Below are 19,522 nucleotides of genomic sequence, written 5' to 3'. Positions count from 1 at the left end.
TTTTACAGTGTATGATTGCCAGCTTTCATAAGTTCATAAGAAAACACATTTGACTTTATATGATAAGAATACGACAGAAACAGCTTATAAAATCAATTGTGTTTATTAAAACTGTAAATGTCATTAGGATGAAAGTTAGAACGTTCTGGCAAGGTTTTCTCAAAGTCATGAACAAACTTTTGTTCAGAGTTATCTGGTCTTTAATAATGTTCTCAAAACGTTAACACAAAAACATTATTTATTGTTCATGGAACACTTTCTAAATGTTACTAGTTGTTTCAGAACATTCATGGAACATTCAAAAGTAACGTTCCCAGAATGTTTCCAGAATTGTAAAATGGAATGTTCCCTTAACATTTGCATAGCCAAAAAACTGGACGTTCAGGGATCATTCAGAAATAACGTTCTTATAACTTTATGGGTTCTTAGAATATATTTTTGATTGCTGGGGTAACATCACTGATAAATCATCAACATGAATTAAGAGCGTGTCGTTGTTGAGTCACGTTGACTTCCTGTCAGACTCTTCGTACAGGCGTCTTCTGAAGCACCTCTCGCTTTGCTTTGGCTTTTATAGAATTTCTCATCTCTGGCATGACTTTGGCCATGGCGTTCTGGATCCACCGGATGTACTTGGAGACCTGCGTGTAGACGCCGTACTTGCCCTTCCGGGCGCATCCCTCGCCCCAGCTCACCACGCCCGTGACAAACCACGTGTTTTTGTAGCGCGTCACATGCGGCCCGCCGCTGTCGCCCTGACACGCATCTTTTTCCTCCTGGTCATATCCGGCACAGAACATGTGATTGGAGATTTGGAAATTGCTGGACTCTATGCACTTGCCACGGTCGATGTACGGCACCGTTAGCTTCTGGAGGATGGTGGACTGAAGGCCGCCTTCGCGCACACGGCCGAAGCCGCTCACCATACCTTCCTCCTGACGCATCAGCACACGCTCGGCGAAGTCGTTCTCCGGCAGGCAGGCGGGGAGGATGAATCTGGTGAATGTGATGGGCTTGCTGAGCTTAATGAGGGCGATATCGTTGTTGTAGGTGTCCGCCATATACTTCTTGTGAATCAGAATCTCATCTACGTCGTGGGTGACCTCACGACCCTCGTTGACCAGCGTGTCAAACTCACCTAACAGAAGGACGCAAACACTAATGAAAACACCCAAGAACTGATCAAATGTAAATGTGTATCTTGATTGCAATGGATGGAATTTAGGTAAAAGCGTCTGCTAAATGCGTAAATGTAAACAGATGTACTTCAGAATGAGATCTCTTTCATTTACCATTTTTTTTCTCCAAGATGGCCATGAGGGTAAGTGGAGACTTTTACTTAAGTCTCCCTCTCAGATGTTTCTCCTGAGAAAAACCCCCCATAAATCTCACATGTGTCTCCTCTAGAGTTTCAGAAGAGATCTCAATGTGAACGCAAACATCAGATGATCCAAGCACTCTCATTTACAACTTACTGGATGATGACTGTCGACTCATTTGAGTCTGTTTTTATTTCTTCTACACTCTTGAAAATAAAAGTTCCAAAAAGGGTTTTTTGCAGTGATGCAATAAAAGAACCATTTTTGGCTCCTCAATGAACGGCTCTTGAAGGATTAGTTCACTCCTGTAATTTACTCTCCTCCATGTCATTCAAGATGTTCATGTCTTTCTGTCTTCAGTGGAAAAGAAATGAAGGTTTTTGAGGAAAACATTCCAGGATTTTTCTCCATATAGTGGACTTCACTGGGGTTCAACGGGTTGAAGGTCCAAATGTCAGTTTCAGCGCAGCTTCAAAGAGCTCTACATGATCCCAGACGAGGAATAAGAGTCTTATCTAGAGAAACCATCGGACATTTTCTAAAAAAAAATGTTTCATAATCAGAAAGATAATCCGTCTAAGTTCTTTTTCTGTGTATTCTGGTTTCAAAAGGTAGGGTAGGACAAAAAACGTTATCTCATTTTCGCAAAATCACCTGACATCGTTGTTTTACCTTTTTATTTTTTTATTTTTTTTATTAGTGCGCAGTGCACACGCCGAATGCGTCTTTCTGCAGCCAAATACTTTCAAAGGCTCGCACGCGCGTCTGTACAGAACCCGTGTACATATGAAGTACAGAAATAATGTTGTCAGTAACTTGCTATAGCCTATCTATTTTAAATGTGCTAAAAATCATTAAGAATCTGAATAAATGGACCATAAAGTGGTCCATGCCATGTCTTAGCGATGATCTATTGTATTTGACCGGTATTCGCTTTTCTGTCATTTTTAAAGTGGGTTTCTGAAACTTGTGCATGCAGTAATGTAAGTAGTACAGAATTTTAAATGAGTCATACTGGTTTTCTGAAAAAACGACTACGTCTGCACATTTTAAGATACTGCACAAGATGTGAATATGTAACTCGTTCTCGCTGGGGTGGATACTCTTAATTCAACTAAATAAAACGCACATAAAACATGATGGAAACATTTAGAGAAGAAACTTCTAGTAAATTTATTAGGAATAAAACATGTGCATTAAAAAAGAATAATTAATTCATAGCTGGAATAATCTTCGGACTCATCGCATCTGAAATGATGCTGTGATCATTCTAAAATTCCAAAGCCAGAGTCGAATCGATCAAATTCAAACGTAGAAATTTTTGAAATAGATCCACAATGCAAAGTCAAAATGATGGAGGAGCACATATAGTACTGTAGTGCTGTTGTTGTCATCCCTAGAAATGGTTTTTTACCATTTTTGTCTGCATGTTAGTGATAATATCTTATTCATATTAAAGTCCTGGGACTCATTCGCATAAGACGCACATCCCCTCCACCCCCCGCGAAACCGAGGGGGGCCCGTAAAAGTTTTTTTGCGTATGGACCCGGGGCTGACTTGCTACGCCACTGAGTGATTCCATCACGATCAATCAGCAGAAGCTCCTGACACCTGTCAGTCACTGATCATCAGCCGCTTGTCTGTAGCCCCGCCCACAATCAATACAGTCAGATTCATTCGTTAAATGATTTTTTATGTCTAGATGGTAAACGTAAGATGAGTTTCTGTGTGCTCAGCGGTGTGTATCTGCTTTTCTGTGAGTGTCTCTGTGTGTGTCTGTCTAGGAACATCATCCTGATTGGTTGCTGCAGGCTGATCGATGCTGTGTCCTGATTGGTGCACAGTACTTTAAAAAGCATGTCATCACTTCCTCTACAGAGAGAGGTCTTTTGTTTTGAGCAGAGTGTTGATTGTACAGTGCAGTGTGTGTGTGTGTGTGTGTGTGTGTGTGTGTGTGTGTGTGTGTGTGTGTGTGTGTGTGTGTGTGTGTGTGTGTGTGTGTGTGTGTGTTAAGAGAGTTAGAGACTGTGAGTATTGTTTGTTTGAACTGAAATTGTTTGTACTTGAGGAACTTTGTTATATTTGCCTGTTTTGACGCTGAGTTTGGATTGCCCTTTCAAATTTTGGTTGCCTGGTTGTATATATTATAAATACTGATTATTTGGGAAAGTAGGGAGTCTGACGCCATTTTTGTTTATGGTAAACTGTTTGATCTTTGTTTTTTGGTTAGGGAGTTAGGTTTGTATATTGTCTTGTATATAGTCAATAAATTTATCATTGTTCAATTTCATTACATTTTTCAGAGTTTTTCATGTTGCACCCTTTCCCCTAGACGGGCCGTAACACACTGATTTTAGTAAACAAATTTAATTTACTGTCTTTATCCTATTGATTGTCAAAAGTTATTTTTGGGAAGTAGGTAAAACTCAAAAAAGCTCACACCAAAAAGAAACAAACTATGAGTTTTTTTTTTACAGTGTATGACTGCCAACTTTATTTCTTGTCAAGGAACACATTTGACTTTATATGATAAGAATATGACAGAAATATAAAATCAATTGTGTTTATTAAAACTAAACCTCACTGGGATGAGAGTCGACATGAAACGGCATTGACAAATCATTTTACCTCCATAATGTGACTTATTTCAGAGCTAAACAAGATTTACACAGAAATAACTAAAAAAAATTTAGTTATTTTTAACAAATTATTTCATCAATGACGATTTGATTGAATAGGTTCATAAGTGGACAAAGTTACATTCATATGAAAGATTATGAAGACAAAAATTATTTTTCTGTAGAGTCCCAGCTAACGGGGAACAATCTCAGAACGTTCTGGCAAGGTTTTCTCAAAGTCATGAACAAACTTTTGTCTGGTCTTATCTGGTCTTTAATAATGTTCTCAAAACGTTAACACAAAAACATTATTTATTGTTCATGGAACACTTTCTAAATGTTACTAGTTGTTTCAGAACATTCATGGAACATTCAAAAGTAACGTTCCCAGAATGTTTCCAGAATTGTAAAATGGAATGTTCCCTTAACATTTGCATAGCCAAAAAACTGGACGTTCAGGGATCATTCAGAAATAACGTTCTTATAACTTTATGGGTTCTTAGAATATATTTTTGATTGCTGGGGTAACATCACTGATAAATCATCAACATGAATTAAGAGCGTGTCGTTGTTGAGTCACGTTGACTTCCTGTCAGACTCTTCGTACAGGCGTCTTCTGAAGCAGCTCTCGCTTTGCTTTGGCTTTTATAGAATTTCTCATCTCTGGCATGACTTTGGCCATGGCGTTCTGGATCCACCGGATGTACTTGGAGACCTGCGTGTAGACGCCGTACTTGCCCTTCCGGGCGCATCCCTCGCCCCAGCTCACCACGCCCGTGACAAACCACGTGTTTTTGTAGCGCGTCACATGCGGCCCGCCGCTGTCGCCCTGACACGCATCTTTTTCCTCCTGGTCATATCCGGCACAGAACATGTGATTGGAGATTTGGAAATTGCTGGACTCTATGCACTTGCCACGGTCGATGTACGGCACCGTTAGCTTCTGGAGGATGGTGGACTGAAGGCCGCCTTCGCGCACACGGCCGAAGCCGCTCACCATACCTTCCTCCTGACGCATCAGCACACGCTCGGCGAAGTCGTTCTCCGGCAGGCAGGCGGGGAGGATGAATCTGGTGAATGTGATGGGCTTGCTGAGCTTAATGAGGGCGATATCGTTGTTGTAGGTGTCCGCCATATACTTCTTGTGAATCAGAATCTCATCTACGTCGTGGGTGGCCTCACGACCCTCGTTGACCAGCGTGTCAAACTCACCTAACAGAAGGACACAAACACTAATGAAAACACTCAAGAACTGATCAAATGTAAATGTGTATCTTGATTGCAATGGATGGAATTTAGGTAAAAGCGTCTGCTAAATGCGTAAATGTAAACAGATGTACTTCAGAATGAGATCTCTTTCATTTACCATTTTTTTTCTCCAAGATGGCCATGAGGGTAAGTGGAGACTTTTACTTAAGTCTCCCTCTCAGATGTTTCTCCTGAGAAAAACCCCCCATAAATCTCACATGTGTCTCCTCTAGAGTTTCAGAAGAGATCTCAATGTGAACGCAAACATCAGATGATCCAAGCACTCTCATTTACAACTTACTGGATGATGACTGTCGACTCATTTGGGTCTGTTTTTATTTCTTCTACACTCTTGAAAATAAAAGTTCCAAAAAGGGTTTTTTGCAGTGATGCAATAAAAGAACCATTTTTGGCTCCTCAATGAACGGCTCTTGAAGGATTAGTTCACTCCTGTAATTTACTCTCCTCCATGTCATTCAAGATGTTCATGTCTTTCTTTCTTCAGTGGAAAAGAAATGAAGGTTTTTGAGGAAAACATTCCAGGATTTTTCTCCATATAGTGGACTTCACTGGGGTTCAACGGGTTGAAGGTCCAAATGTCAGTTTCAGTGCAGCTTCAAAGAGCTCTACACGATCCCAGACGAGGAATAAGAGTCTTATCTAGAGAAACCATCGGACATTTCCTAAAAAAATTACATTTTTTTTTTTTTTTTTACATAATCACGTTAGAAAGTCATCTGTCTAAGTTCTTTGTCTGTGTATTCTGGTTCAAAAAGGTAGGGTAGGACAAAAAACTCATTTTCTCATTTTCTTAAAATCATCTGACAACTTCAAAATCGTCTGACATCATTGTTTTACACTTTTTTTTTTTTGCACGTTCACTTTGTAAATTTCTTTTTCACTGAAGAAAGAAAGACATGAACATCTTGCATGACATGGGGGAAATTATCAGGAAATTTTAATTCTGAAGTGAACTAATCCTTTAAAAGAACCATTTTGCCCAAAAGGTTCTTTAGATTATTAAAATGTTCTAGAAAAATGGTTCCCTTAAGAACTGATCACTGAAAGGTTCCTTGAGGAACCAAAAAATGGTTCTTCTTTTGCATCTCTGCGAAAACCCCTTTTGGAAACTTTATTTTGAAGAGTGAAAAATGATTCCTTGGATGTTAAAAGTTCTAAATGGGATCATCGATATCAATTTATTTTTAAGAGTAATAAAAAGGAGAAACAACACCAAAAAACAATATTGTATTTGAAGAACATCATTAAGCTATTTTGTGCATCAAATGTCTGAAAATATGTGCATGAGAATATTTCAGTTTTGACACAAATGTTGAAGTGTAAAAGAGTTAAAATGTTCCTATAAAAGGCCGTACCTAAGACCACCCTGGTGTAGAGCGACTGATTCATACAGTGAGCGGCCGACAGGATGAAGTACTGGTTCAGGATGGTGCCGCCACAGAAGCCGATGTTGTCTTCATTAATGAGAAGAGCCTGAGAGAACATACAACGTCAACAATAACAGAGTAAAATCGGCATGTTTCATGTCTCCAAAAACTCAAGTATCATGCAAAAGAACAGTCCATGTTTGCATGTCTCTACCTGCCATGGACAATCTCCAGGAGGACATTCCACACCATTGACGATTCTTGTGATTCCTCCAGATGTTTCAGGTAAAATCGGTTCCTCTTGCTCTTTTTTAGCGATGTCCTGCTCGTGGAGGCCGAACATGCTGCTCGTCTCATTGGCCGATGAGTTTGTGGCGTCTATGAAAGACTCGACGGTGGTCTCAATGTGAGTCTCCTCTTCAGTCTCACTGTTGGTGATGTTTGGCATGTGTATGAAGATTCTTCTGGTCTTCGGAGGATGAATGACGCCACATTTGAAAGGTTCTAAAACAGAAGGGTTATTTGAACTGGCAGATAATCGGCGGAAAAACATCTCACTTACATCAGAACATCATTTACCATTAGAGTGACATGACTTCCCATCATCGGCCAGCTCGTAGCCTTTGGCACACGAACAGACGACGTCTTTCTCCTTCACTCTGCAGAAATGATCACAGCCCCCATTTTCACTCTCACAGAGCTGAGGAATAGCTGCAGAAACACACAAACTCCACGTTCAACTGCACTGATGGTTTGATGGTCTGTTGTGAGATTACTGAACATCATGAGGCTCTTTACCAATCTCACAGTTGTAGCCCCTAAACCCTTGTTGACAGAAACACGTGTACGGCCCGATCGCATCTTTACACTTGCCACCATTGAGACACGGCTGTGACAAACACGCGTCTCCATCTGTAGAAACACACAACCGCTGCCATCAAGACTTATTTTACCATTAAAAACAAACTGAAGCGAAGGATAGTTACCGGCACTCACCGATATACACGTGCCAGAACTCATCCTGAGAGAGAAAAGAGAACAACACAAATCCATCAGATGAAATCAACACAAACTCAACATTCATTTAATGCACATGAGAAGCATTTATGTTTGATTTTTCATTGGCGTTTCAGATTCATTCTTTCTTATATTTTAATGGCTTGTATGGAAAATCACTTGTAAGGGGCCAAGCACCGAAGGTGTGTAGGCACCTATTGTATCCGTTTGTGTTCTTTTTTTTTTTTCTTCTTCTTCTTCCGCTCTTGAGTCTATGGCAGCCCATAGAACCGCTTGCGGGAAAGTTGTGACATTTGGCACACAGTTAGAGGACAGTCTGAACTGTGACCATAGCAAATTTGGAGTCTCTAACTCAATCCCTCTAGCGCCACCAGCTAGATCTGACACACAGCCAAATTTGCACTCATGTTTATGTTAATAACTTTTGAACCATAAGGGTCAGAAACATAATTTTTCCGCCATTTTGAATTTTCTGAAAAACCTACTTTTTCGATCTCCTCCTAGGCCGTTACTCCGATTTTCACAAAAATTGAACCAGATCATGTTCAGACCATGCCGACAAAAAGTTATGGAATTCAAGTTGATTTCTGAAACAGTTTTCGAAAAACACGTGAATGAATTGTATGTAGCGCTTGCGAAAATAGACATAAGGCTGTATCTCTGCAACGCTTTATCGTATTCAGACCAAACTTGGTACATGTCATCACAAGCATGACCTGAGGCAACCTGCAGCGTTTCGGCGCAGCGCCACCTACTGGTGCGGAGATATGAAAAATGGCTATTTTTGCTTATAACTTCTGACGTGTTTGTCCAAAAATCATTTGGTCTCATTGGAATCGGGGCATCATGCCGAGTCGAACGATATCCAATTTTCCCATATCGGCAATTTTGACTGTCGGCCATTTTGAATTTTGTGCTAAAATTCTGTATTTTACGAACGCATTAGCGTATCGTTATGAAACTCGGTATGGGTCATCAGCACAATGCCCTGAAGGAGCCTGAGAAGTTTCAGACCAGCGCCACCTAGTGGAGAATTAGTTTTTTCATATGTTTATAACTTTTGATCTGGTTGGCTTATTTTCACGGGAGTCACATCCTTAAGGCCGGAACACACCAAGCCGACGCCGACGAACTAGTGGCGACGAAAGCAGACTGCGGGGTTGGCTCACGTCGGCAGCGTCTGTGTCCAAAGTTGCCCTGACACACCAAACCGACGCTCGACACCCGACGGCCAAGTAGAACGTCCATTCTGCGCCTGCGTAAGATGAAATGCCTTTCCGTACCAGCAGGTGGCAGTAGCTGAACAGCCAATCAGAATGATCAGATGGCCCGACGAGCTCTGACGCTGATTCAACATTTCGAATCGGCCGAAAAAAAGCCGACGAGGACCAACTTCAGCCGACGGTGCAGAACACACTGAGAAAACTTAGTCAGCCGACGAACAAAAACTGCCCGACGGCCGACTGTCGGCTTGATGTGTTCCGGCCTTTAGACTCCTGAATCCTTGGCGAGTCCAACGATACCAAACATGCTAGGTTTCGACTTACGGTTTGTGCGGCGTGATGATTTTGCGCTTAAAAAAACGATTGCGAATATCTTCTAAACCATTAGTCCGATCGAGACAAAACCACCGTTGGAAACATGGAACCTAAGCTGGTTAACTAAATGTCATGGCCCAAATGTCAAAATTTTGATAGGAAGTGGCAAAAAAATCAAAACAAAGTCGTTCATGGGTCATTTTTTATGACCTCATACATGTTCCTAGAACATATTTTTGTTAGCTGGGATATTAATATTTTATATTTTAAAATACTTTTAAGTGTCACACAGAAACAGTAAATTTACTTATTTTCTCAAATGATGTGAATACTGAGGGAATTGTGTCCATCAGTGTCTGCGGCGGTTACGTATTTTGGGCCTAGAGGTGGGAAATATGATTTCTTGAAAGTTTCCAATGAAATATACAAAAAATAAAGAAATGAATTGAACAAACAAACCGTCTTTGTAACATCCTCGAAGATTTCTCTGGCCTCCTCGTAACTGCAGCGCTCCTCAATGCACTCGCGCTCCATGTTTCCCTGCTTCCACTCCTCGAACACCTGGTTTGCGCGGCGGCGGCGGCTCAGGATCTGACTGGCATCTCGAGTGTGGAGGAAGACTGGAGAAACACATGACATCATCATCATCACCAAAGCCTCCCTCCACCAGAGACTGATAGCAGAGGAAGAGCTGAGTGTTGTGAAATAAACCAAAGCACAGTTAAAATCACTCTGACATCGACTGGGCCTTAAAGAACAAACCCTCAGTACACGAACAGAGAGATCAGTCATTCTGAAGCTTCAGTCTGTTAGATTCACTCACCTTCTGAGCAAACACAGTGTATTAGAAACAAGCACAGAAAGTTCCAGAAGACCCAAGACATATTCGCTTGTCAGCGTTGAGCTCTTTCACGTTTGAGGATCGTTCAGAAAACAGAAGGTCAATGAACTGAGCGCTGGGAGGGAGAGAGAGCCAGAGGAACAGGGGGAGGAGAAACTCACCGCAGGACAAATGTAGTGCCGTTTACACTTACGACATGTGAGATTTCAGTTTCATGTTCTCCACACAAGTGAGATTGAAGAACCGCAGCCAAGCGGAGGATTATGAGGGAATAACTTTTGCTGTTTCTCACACAAAACTTTAGAAAATGTGAATATAGTGCAAAAGATACAAATCAAAAGTGAACAAATATTGCAGTGTTTATTCTTAATGATTCATCGGTGCACATCATTATTGTTTTAAATTCATGTTCCTCGTAATTTTGAATCAGAATAACTTCTCCCTTTTGCAGTGACTTCTCTGATGATGAGGGCGGGGCAACCTGTCACTCACATGAGATCCACCAATAGCAAACCACAACCATCCAATCAATTCCCCACAGACAAAATCAAGCCCCGCACTACATTTGTTCTTGTTTGAGAAGCGTTTCACTTTCATGACTAGTTTAATGTCTCAATAATGTCCGTGATTATTTACATTTATTCTTTTAGCAGATGCTTTTATCCAAACAACAAGTGATTCATCTTTAAGGGTTCCGTCTGGTGATAAGACAAGTGAACAACATCCTCTTAATAGTTTGATCAACTAAAAAAGCTGGTGATTTTCTGTGCTTCATGAATAGAGTTGAGCTGTTAACTCTCTTAAATGTTTTGAGAAATATTTGGACATTATCCGTGTTTTATCAGATTAATATAATGTACACAAAATGTACAGAACAGTCACGTCTGACCCCGCACAGGGTCACGTCTGGTGTATGATTAGACCAGAGCAACATCTGCACAAGAAAATCAATGCTGTTTCAGTTAATGACTGTCTAACCGTCCCTCAAACCTACACGCATGAAATGACAAAAGCACACAGACACAAAAGCACACTCAGAATGACTTTTATTTCAAAGCTCATCATGCACTCTTAAAAATAAAGTTTTTTTTTTTACTGGCATTGATGTTTTGTAGACGAAGCTTTAACATCCATACACGCTTAAAAATAAAGATTCCAAAAAGGGGTTAGAACATATAACAGGGATTTTCAAAGAGTGAGGCATGCAGCGTGGTTAAAAAACATTTATTAATGATTAATAATTTGAGGGTACGTGACACGACAACAATGTCAAAAAAACAGAGTTTTTTTTCCTTTGTATAGACAACGCTGTCAAAACAATCCCGTTAACACGGATCTGTGAAAACGCTGTATTATGTATGTCAGGCCAGTAGTTGCCGATGTCACTCTGGAAAGAAAGACTACGCGCCTGCGCACATACGCACTCGAGCCAAACGCCCATGCCTATAGACTAAACGTAAAATACGCATGTGCATGCTGTCACCGTTTTCACAGATCCACATTTTTTTGTTGTTTACACAGAGATGATAACAGTATTGTTTTCAAAAACTTGCACTTTGAAAGTTTGCATTTTCAGGCCCCCAAAATGCTGTTGTCATGTAAATGAACGGCCAAAACACATAAAAAGTTTTCCATTTTTAGTTGAAAATGGTGTCGCGTAAACAGCCCCTCAATCAATACATTATAGCAGAATCAATACTCTGTTTTCGATCAGATCCTCCTGGAGAGTTTTCAGTCCAAGGATCCAGTAAGCGAATACATTCAAACAGTCAGTACAAAACATCCCTAATGCAGACAAAACCTGGCCGATTTCATCAGAGATGGCGGAGGGAATAGTGTACCGCTGCATGAACATAAGTATATACAAACTACATCTCTCGGTTGGATAAAGCAAACCATTGTCGCGCTAGTAAAGTTTTGATGGATGACGAATGTAATTAGGCACATGAGATGAGAGTCTGTTATTAACGCGCACTCTGATCGCTATTGAAAATTAGTAAAAATTGGTGGGTGGGAAGGCACCATTGTGTACATTGTCTAAAAATTGAGGACCACTGTCTTCGACTTTGAAAACCCCTGCCGTAGAACAACCATTTTTGGTTCCCTAAGAACCTTTCAGTGATCAATTCTTGTGAAACCTTTATTGTCAAGAGTGTATAACCTCTGGTAAAGACATTAATTGTGAGTGGACTGTTCAACAGGAGATCCACTGATATTATTCAGCCCCTCAGTTTTCATAACAATTTCAATCCATTTTAAGAAGTTAGCCACTTTGGTGTAAATCCCGTAGTACCCCGGCTGATCGCAGCCTTTACCCCACGACACGACGCCCGTCAGGAAAGACGTTCCCTCGTAGCGGGTGACGAGCGGACTTCCGTCATGTCCTCTGCAGGACTCGTGACCGCCCTCGACGTAACCCGCACAGAACATGTTGGCAGTGATGTTGACGCCACTGCTCGACACACACTGCGCTGTGGGCAACAGAGGGACGGCCAGCCGCTGCAGAGTGGCGGACGACGGGAATTTCAGGCCTTTTGACGGATGGATGTTGTCCCCCGAGGTTCGCTTGCCCCATCCGCTGAGCGTGTGGAAGCGGACGGCAGCGAGCTCGATCTGTGCCAGCTGGGCCGTGGGCAAACAAACAGGCACAGTGTACACAGAGCGCTTGAGTTTTTCATGAAGCTTCAGGAGGGCCAGGTCACTATCCAGTGACATGGGGTCATAGTTCTCATGGATAACCACACCAGCAACATCATACGCCTCCTCCGGGCCGTCCATCACATCCAGGTCATGATCACCTGAGGACAAACCAACTACTGTAAACAACACTGGATCAGCATCATAATTGATGAATTCTGCAACAATGTTTTTTCCTGTTTATTACTGTAAAGCTGCTTGACTGTATAATCCAAACTCACACAAACACTCTTCAGATACCTGTGATAACCTTCAAACGCTTCATGTCCTTCTGATGAACGCAGTGAGCAGCTGTTAGGACCCAGCTGTCATCCAGAAGAGCCCCTCCACACAGACTCTCACCGTTATAATCGATCAGCGCCTGGAGACGAATAACACACTCATCACTTGATCACTTGTTCTCATGATGCTGCGACGTGCACATTTACGTTACCTGCCAAGGACAGTGACCTCTGGGACAGTGAATTCCACCCACGGTCTGTTTTTGAGAATGAACTGTGTTGTTCTGAAGCGGAACCTTTCCACATGGATATTCAACTGCAACAAAACACAGTTGAACTTGAAAAGGAAGGTTTTGCAAGAGAGACATTGAATGTTTGCTTGACAAAAGCTTGCCTGAAAGTTAAAGTGCCCCATGAGGCTGTTTTAAAGGTTCCTAATGTTGTTTTGGAGTCTCCTGCGACAGGTTTACATGCATCCAAGATCAAAATACACTTATTTTCCCATAATATCCATCAGCTCTTTTCTCTCAGTGTCTGAAATGGTTTGTTCAAAGATTCGGTCTCTCTAAACCCCGCCTTTCTGAGAGCTGGTCAAACGGCCCAGTCTGCTGTGATTGGTTGGAAACCAAAGCTCATTATCATATCTGAATCTCAGCACTTGATTCGCAGTGATACGAACAGTAACGATGGCGTGGGTTTTACCGTATCAATCTCATCAAAGTGGATTTGCTTTGAACAACACGAACCAAACTCTTCCGGTCTCAGAATACTTTTAAATACTTTGCTAGTTTGAAGAGATTTGAAATATGTCTGTCTTTATATATTTTTTCTACTCATAAATGCAGGACTCTTCCCACCTTGAGCAACACAAGACGTCCTATCAGCTCCGAGTGCGTATCCCGCGGCACAGCTGCACGTGCGTCTCGGTCCGGAAGCGTCGCAGAACTGCTCACAGCCTCCGTTCACATACTGACACTTCAGCGTCTCCTCAAACCCTACCAGTCAAAAACATCAACACTATATGAACTTTCAAAAGAACACGCTGCTAGTTATTTCACACGTGTCGTCACGTTCACTTACCCTTCTCACAGTATTTGCCCTCAAACCCCTCCAGACACTGGCAGTAGTAGGTGTTGGCCAGATAAACGCATGTGCCGTTGTTCTTGCATGGATTGGTCAAGCAGGGCTCCTTCGCTTATTTGTAGATAATTACATGCATAAATCAAGCAAACATTAAAAAAGATTCACAGAACTGAGCTGAAACAAGCACCTTTTGAACAAACAGAACCTTTGACTTCAGGTCAATAATGTAAATACTGTTTTCTGCCAGGGCAGCAGTACATGTAATTACCGGTAATGAAATCAGTTAACATAGTTGCAATGATCAGTCACTTGATATAGTCATTACTATACTATACTACTAATATTAAGTACAATGTCAGAAAAAATTCTAGAGCACTTATTAATTTACTGTAAGATTTGTATATGAGTTTAATCGAGTTTTTGAGGAAACTATGGTTGCCATGTTATTTTTTGTGGGGGGTCGCATTTATTTTGACACATTACTCACCGGAGTAACTCAACCAAAACAGTTTCTGCGAAAGAGAAACAAAACAAATTCACGAACGTAATATTTAGATGTAAATAATATACCAAATGAGTAATAATAATATAACATATATACATGAATATGAGTGAGGTACCGTCTTCGTGTCGTCCTCGAACACCTCGCGCGCCTCCTCGTAGTCGCAGATTTCTTCGATGCACTCGCGCTCGAGATTCCCGCCCTTCATCTCCTCAAGGAAGGAGTTCGCGCGCCTGACGCGCTGCAGAACCGAACTGGCGTCATCTTTGTCAAGAAACACTGAAAACAACGAGAAACAGAGGTAGGACAGAAGTAGTTTGATACGCAAACTGTTTAACAGGCAGTCTACATCGGTAAACGAGCGACACGAACACTCCCGTTAGAGCACTGGGCGCGCGCGAGTCTTCTTTGATTTTAACGACAGCTTTCTAGTTCGTGTCGCTCGCAATTCTTACCACCGCTGGATCCGTGAAATATCAGGACACACACCAACACAACAGCACAAGTGTTCATGTTTCCCTGCCGGACACGCGCGTGGCCAGTGTTTCCTCAGAATCCCGATGAGAGACACGGATGAGACTGAAATTAGCCGATCGACCGGGAGCAAAGGGCAGCTGGTTGTATTTAGCTTGTGTGAGGCGTTCATGAGATTCACTCAGTAATGAAACTGATTATTGGACCAAATACACTCCAGGCTTTATTTTAAAAGTCATGAAATCAAAATGGACAATTCTTTGTTTATGTGTTTATTCTAAATGATTTATCCGTGCACATTATTATTGTTTTTAATTTGTGTGCCTCATAATATTGAATCAAAATAATTTCCCCTCCTTGCAGCATTTCTTCTCTGATGATGAGGGCGGGGCAACCTGTCACTCACATAAGATCCACCAATAGCAAACCACAACAATTCCTCACGGACCAAATTAAGCCCCGCCCTACATTTGTTCTTGTTTGTGAAGCGTTTCACTCAGATATACGACACAACAGAGAAGAAAAAAACGCTACTTTTTGATGACTTTAAAAGTCTCACAAAGAGCGTTTTCAACCAGTACTAACAGTAAAATGTGAGAAACATTTATTAGCCCAATTTTAACTATTACAGCATGTCCTAACCAGACGCAAGGCACGATAAGAGGTGTCTTTTCCATGTTAACCAGAGTTTTTGTCCTAAAAAGCTGCGACGAGGAACTGTGGATTCTGTTTTAGGAACTGATTCTATTTCTGCAGCATCGCTGCTGAAACAACAACATACAAAGTATGACAATGATAATCTCAAGTGCTGATTATGTGTTTTATTTAATGTTAAAAGATTTTAATGTGATTTTGAATATCGTCTATAGCCGTACAAATCAACAATGGATAATTCACCTCCGATTTTGAAAATAAATTAAACAAAACAAACATTCAAACTGCGAACAAACAAATGCATTCTATGACAAAGATTGTTTCACTCACTTATGTATTTTAATAACTGTAAAATGTTGTAATATTTATAAATGTTATTATATACGTTCGTTGCGAATGCCGTGCACTTGCGGAGAGACTCCGCCCACACACTCTTCTGATTGGCTGTGATTTTTGATTGATTTTTTTGCATCTCGTAGTCGTGTCACATCTGGTGTGGGCAGAATGGAAAAAGGGCAGAATTCACATGACCAACTCAAACATGAGGGAAATCCATGTGGATTCCCATAGGAATGACTGGAAATTTTGCCAAGCAATGGTACATGTGCCTCACCTTTACACACACACACACAGGCATATAAACCACACAAGCACAGATCATTTTCATTCTACTGAATTGTTTATTTGTGAATGAGGTAATGACGGCCAAACCACTGAGAGGATAAAAATGCCAAACACAGAAGAAATCAGACATAATCAGACATAAATAGAGCAGAATCTTTAATGATTAATTTGTGTGGAATTCGCCGTATGTTCGTGGATCCATTGCAGGTAGTTGGAGACACGCGTGTAGATGCCGTAGGATCCCGGACGGGCGCAGCCTTTCCCCCAGCTCACGATCCCCAGCAGGAACGTGGTGTTCCTGTAGCGGGTCACCAGCGGCCCACCGCTGTCCCCTTTACACGAGTCCTCCTTTCCCTCGATGTAACCGGCACAGAACATGTTGCTGGTGAGCGACACTTTGCTGCTCTCGACACACTCCTGCGTGCGGATGCGCGGCACCTGCAGCTGGCGCAGTAAGCGTGAGGTGGGTCCTCCCTCGCTGCGTTTGCCCCAGCCGCTCACCGTGTGCTTGCTGACGGCCCACAGCTCGCGCTCGGCCATGTCGCGCAGAGGCAGGCAAACGGGAACGGCGTACGTGCTGTAGACGATGGGCCTGCTCAGACGCAAAAGGGCGATGTCGCTGTCTGCGGTCTCGGACACATAGCCGGGGTGCATGAGCATCTCCTCCACCTGGATGACCTGTTCTGTGCCTTCATCCACCTCGATGTCATGCTCACCTGAGTCACAGGACGACAGAATAGGTTTATTTTAAAAAATATATATATATTCATTAACAATCTTAACAAATACTTTACAGCTTTCTCAGGCTCTTTTCACTTATTAAAGGGTTAGGGACTGATTGTGTTTTCATTCAAATCAGGCATTTTGACTAACACCATGTCCTAACCAGACGCCACGTGATGAGACTCCACTTGCACTAGCAACCAAATCACTCAAATATCACAGCCAATCAGAAGAGGGTGTGGGCGGAGTCTCTGCAGGCGCACTGCACTCACAACTGAATAAATAAATATTAATAAATGTTACTCAATTTTAACATTATTAAAATAAATCTTTGTCACAGAACACACTTGTTTGTGTTCTTGTTTTGAATGTTCTTGTTTCATTTATTTTCAGGATCGGAGGTGAATTATCCATTGTCGCTTTCAGCTTTCAATCCCCTGTTAAAATTCTGATTAACATGGAAAAAATACCTTTAAACATCTGCTTTTGTCTGTGTAGGACACGGTGTAAATTTGTAAATTTGACACGTCACATGAAATTTGGCCTGCCTTGAAGCTGCGGTTGTTGTGTCTTCATGATGTTTAATAATTCTGCTCTGAGAGCGACTGTACCTGCGACTATCTTGAGAAACTTGACTTTGAGGTTTTCTAAGCAGTGCGCGGCTGTGAGGATCCAGGTGGGTTTATAGATCACACCTCCACAGAAGCCCTTCTCGCCGTACTTCAGCAGCACCTGTCCATCAACACACACACACACACACACACACACAGATGTTTGATGGTAGAGTCCAGAATGACCCATCAACGTGTGTGTTCTGTGACGGTCACTGCTGATACCTGCCACGGACAGTGACCTTTAGGACATTCGGCTCCACCGACGATACGAGACCTCAGATCCCCCTGAGGGTTGGCAGCTCTTCCACCCTGAAGAAGTGGAACCTTCCCACACGGAAAAGCCTCTGTAACAGTTATAATGTTTTAATTCTCTATGTAATTAAGCACTGTACTGAAGCGCTCGGCATTAAAGGGAAGTTGCGCTAGTCTTTTCATCCCTGTTCTTCTGTAGGGCAGGGCTTGATTCTGAGCAGTTACCCATGTGATTTGTGATTTTCTCACCGTTTGTCAGGCAGCTCTGGCCATTTGACGCTAGGATATATCCATCTACACAGGAACAGTTGCGCTGACCGTCCTCCTCCACGCAGAAGTGCTCGCAGCGGCCGTTATCGTGCAGGCAGGAGTCAGGAACGTCTTTAATCGCTGAGGAGTCAAGGAGATTGGGGGAAAAAATGTTCTTGTGCCTGAATCAGGAATGTGTTTGTTCTTTAACCTCAAGGACGTGGCGGTTTTCATTTTACTCTTTCTGAACGCCAAATTCTCCACAGAAAAGCTTCACATATAGTAGAGACTTTCAGAGTTTTTGAAGCACAAATGCCTTGTTCTTTACAGAGAGAACATTAGATATGGTTGATAAACTATTATCTACTACAAAATTAACATAGTTAGATTTAAACACCACCTGAAAAACCTCAATATTTTTGCCTTGTCTTGTTTACAAAGAAGCTAATTGAGTAGAGTATTGTTGGGTCTGCTCTCACCGTGCTCACAGTTGCGTCCGCTGAAGCCCGCCGTGCACAGACACGTGTAGGATTCTGCGTTCTGGCTCATGCAGAGCCCGTTATTCTCACATGGATTTGATTCACAATGATCTTTAACTGTAGACGAATGTAAAGATTCATCATAACTACACAGAATGAAGGAAAATGTCATACAGCAAAAAGTCACACATCTTCAAAACTCACCATTGTAGATCTTCCAGAACTCATTCTGTGTGGAGGAGATATTAGTTAAACATTTGTCATAAATAGTTAAAGCATCTCTACACATAAGGCTGCTCTAATTTCAGACGCAATGCCATATAAAGCCAGACTACATCATGCCTGCTCTGACCCTAGTAAATACGTTTATGCCACTTTAAACAGACGACATAAAGACACCTAAATGCCATTTCAGAAGCGCCTTTTCAGTATAAATTAGGCATTACACTAATAAAATATACAACTGCAGTCCTTCAGGTTAAAATTAACATCACATTCAAACACTAGTTTTCTAGACAACATGTATCAAACATGTCAATCACTGAACGTGTGTTTGTCACATGTAATACTGACGGTGGCCTCCGTGTGTTCGAACACCTCCCGCGCCTCCTCATATGAACACTTCTCCTCCAGACACTCCCTCTCCAGATTACCCATCTTCATCTCCTCGAACCAGCCCGAGTTTGCCCGCTTGGTCCGGATCAGTACCTCATGAGCCCCGTCCCTTCCCATGAACACTGTGAACACACACACACACATGTACAATACCAAACACTCTGGAAATAAACACTACTGCGACTGCTTGTATAGTTGGTTTAGTTACCTGTAGCCGAATGACAACAGTAAAGACTCAAGAGGACATAAAACACTGACAGGAGACGCATGTTGATCAGCGCTTGAGTTTGTCTAGTGCTGCGGGTTCAAAGGTCTGAAGTCTAAATACTCTCCACCCCTCTGAGCTCAAAAACCCTCCCTTACTGA

General features: G+C 42.0%; 3 protein-coding genes across 6 annotated transcripts; all 3 read right to left on the bottom strand.

The window, feature by feature from the left end:
• Nucleotides 1-220: 220 nt before the first annotated feature.
• f10 (coagulation factor X) lies at nucleotides 221-10,173 on the bottom strand. Of its 3 annotated transcripts, none has more exons than XM_051887384.1 (8): nucleotides 9,952-10,173; nucleotides 9,588-9,748; nucleotides 7,570-7,594; nucleotides 7,372-7,485; nucleotides 7,153-7,284; nucleotides 6,788-7,077; nucleotides 6,562-6,679; nucleotides 221-1,138 (listed from the first exon to the last, which is right to left on the bottom strand). In XM_051887384.1, exons 1-8 carry the CDS (start codon nucleotides 10,010-10,012, stop codon nucleotides 519-521), a joined length of 1,521 nt encoding a protein of 506 aa, XP_051743344.1. In that variant the 5' UTR covers nucleotides 10,013-10,173; the 3' UTR covers nucleotides 221-518. The 3 variants fall into 3 exon arrangements, with proteins under 3 accessions (XP_051743344.1, XP_051743334.1, XP_051743353.1); XM_051887374.1 differs by lacking the exon at nucleotides 221-1,138 and adding an exon at nucleotides 3,783-5,149; XM_051887393.1 differs by lacking the exon at nucleotides 221-1,138 and adding an exon at nucleotides 3,783-5,149 and having other exon boundaries at nucleotides 9,588-9,819; nucleotides 9,952-10,084.
• An 825-nt stretch (nucleotides 10,174-10,998) lies between these two features.
• f7i (coagulation factor VIIi) lies at nucleotides 10,999-15,092 on the bottom strand. Of its 2 annotated transcripts, none has more exons than XM_051887404.1 (8): nucleotides 14,928-15,092; nucleotides 14,591-14,751; nucleotides 14,458-14,482; nucleotides 13,968-14,081; nucleotides 13,745-13,882; nucleotides 13,100-13,203; nucleotides 12,907-13,027; nucleotides 10,999-12,767 (listed from the first exon to the last, which is right to left on the bottom strand). In XM_051887404.1, the coding sequence occupies exons 1-8, from the start codon at nucleotides 14,983-14,985 to the stop codon at nucleotides 12,145-12,147; spliced, it is 1,344 nt and encodes a 447-aa protein (XP_051743364.1). In that variant the 5' UTR covers nucleotides 14,986-15,092; the 3' UTR covers nucleotides 10,999-12,144. The 2 variants fall into 2 exon arrangements, with proteins under 2 accessions (XP_051743364.1, XP_051743372.1); XM_051887412.1 differs by having other exon boundaries at nucleotides 12,625-12,767; nucleotides 12,888-13,027.
• A 1,168-nt stretch (nucleotides 15,093-16,260) lies between these two features.
• Nucleotides 16,261-19,505, bottom strand: f7 (coagulation factor VII). The gene is made up of 8 exons (XM_051887419.1): nucleotides 19,365-19,505; nucleotides 19,115-19,278; nucleotides 18,746-18,770; nucleotides 18,542-18,658; nucleotides 18,063-18,203; nucleotides 17,784-17,905; nucleotides 17,559-17,679; nucleotides 16,261-16,940 (listed from the first exon to the last, which is right to left on the bottom strand). The coding sequence occupies exons 1-8, from the start codon at nucleotides 19,423-19,425 to the stop codon at nucleotides 16,381-16,383; spliced, it is 1,311 nt and encodes a 436-aa protein (XP_051743379.1). The 5' UTR covers nucleotides 19,426-19,505; the 3' UTR covers nucleotides 16,261-16,380.
• Nucleotides 19,506-19,522: the final 17 nt, after the last annotated feature.

This window comes from Ctenopharyngodon idella, chromosome 1 (assembly GCF_019924925.1).
Source record: "Ctenopharyngodon idella isolate HZGC_01 chromosome 1, HZGC01, whole genome shotgun sequence".
Lineage (NCBI taxonomy): Eukaryota > Metazoa > Chordata > Actinopteri > Cypriniformes > Xenocyprididae > Ctenopharyngodon > Ctenopharyngodon idella.
Note: the sequence above shows the minus strand (reverse complement) of the source record. Positions and strands in the feature narration are given on the sequence as shown.

Bases quoted from the DNA above. Each gene is read 5' to 3' on its own strand.
- f10 (XM_051887384.1), bottom strand. From the start codon at position 10,012: ATGTCTTGGGTCTTCTGGAACTTTCTGTGCTTGTTTCTAATACACTGT. The intron at 9,749-9,951 runs GTGAGTGAATCT...GTGTTTCTCCAG, and splicing joins ACACTGTGTTTGCTCAGAAG to TCTTCCTCCACACTCGAGAT. The intron at 7,595-9,587 runs GTTTGTTTGTTC...TTTCTCTCTCAG, and splicing joins TCGAGGATGTTACAAAGACG to GATGAGTTCTGGCACGTGTA.
- f7 (XM_051887419.1), bottom strand. From the start codon at position 19,425: ATGCGTCTCCTGTCAGTGTTTTATGTCCTCTTGAGTCTTTACTGTTGT. The intron at 19,279-19,364 runs GTAACTAAACCA...GTGTGTTCACAG, and splicing joins CTGTTGTCATTCGGCTACAG to TGTTCATGGGAAGGGACGGG. The intron at 17,680-17,783 runs GTATCAGCAGTG...GTTGATGGACAG, and splicing joins AAGGTCACTGTCCGTGGCAG to GTGCTGCTGAAGTACGGCGA.
- f7i (XM_051887404.1), bottom strand. From the start codon at position 14,985: ATGAACACTTGTGCTGTTGTGTTGGTGTGTGTCCTGATATTTCACGGA. The intron at 14,483-14,590 runs GTACCTCACTCA...TCTCTTTCGCAG, and splicing joins TCGAGGACGACACGAAGACG to AAACTGTTTTGGTTGAGTTA. The intron at 13,204-13,744 runs GTGGGAAGAGTC...GTTTTGTTGCAG, and splicing joins GACGTCTTGTGTTGCTCAAG to TTGAATATCCATGTGGAAAG.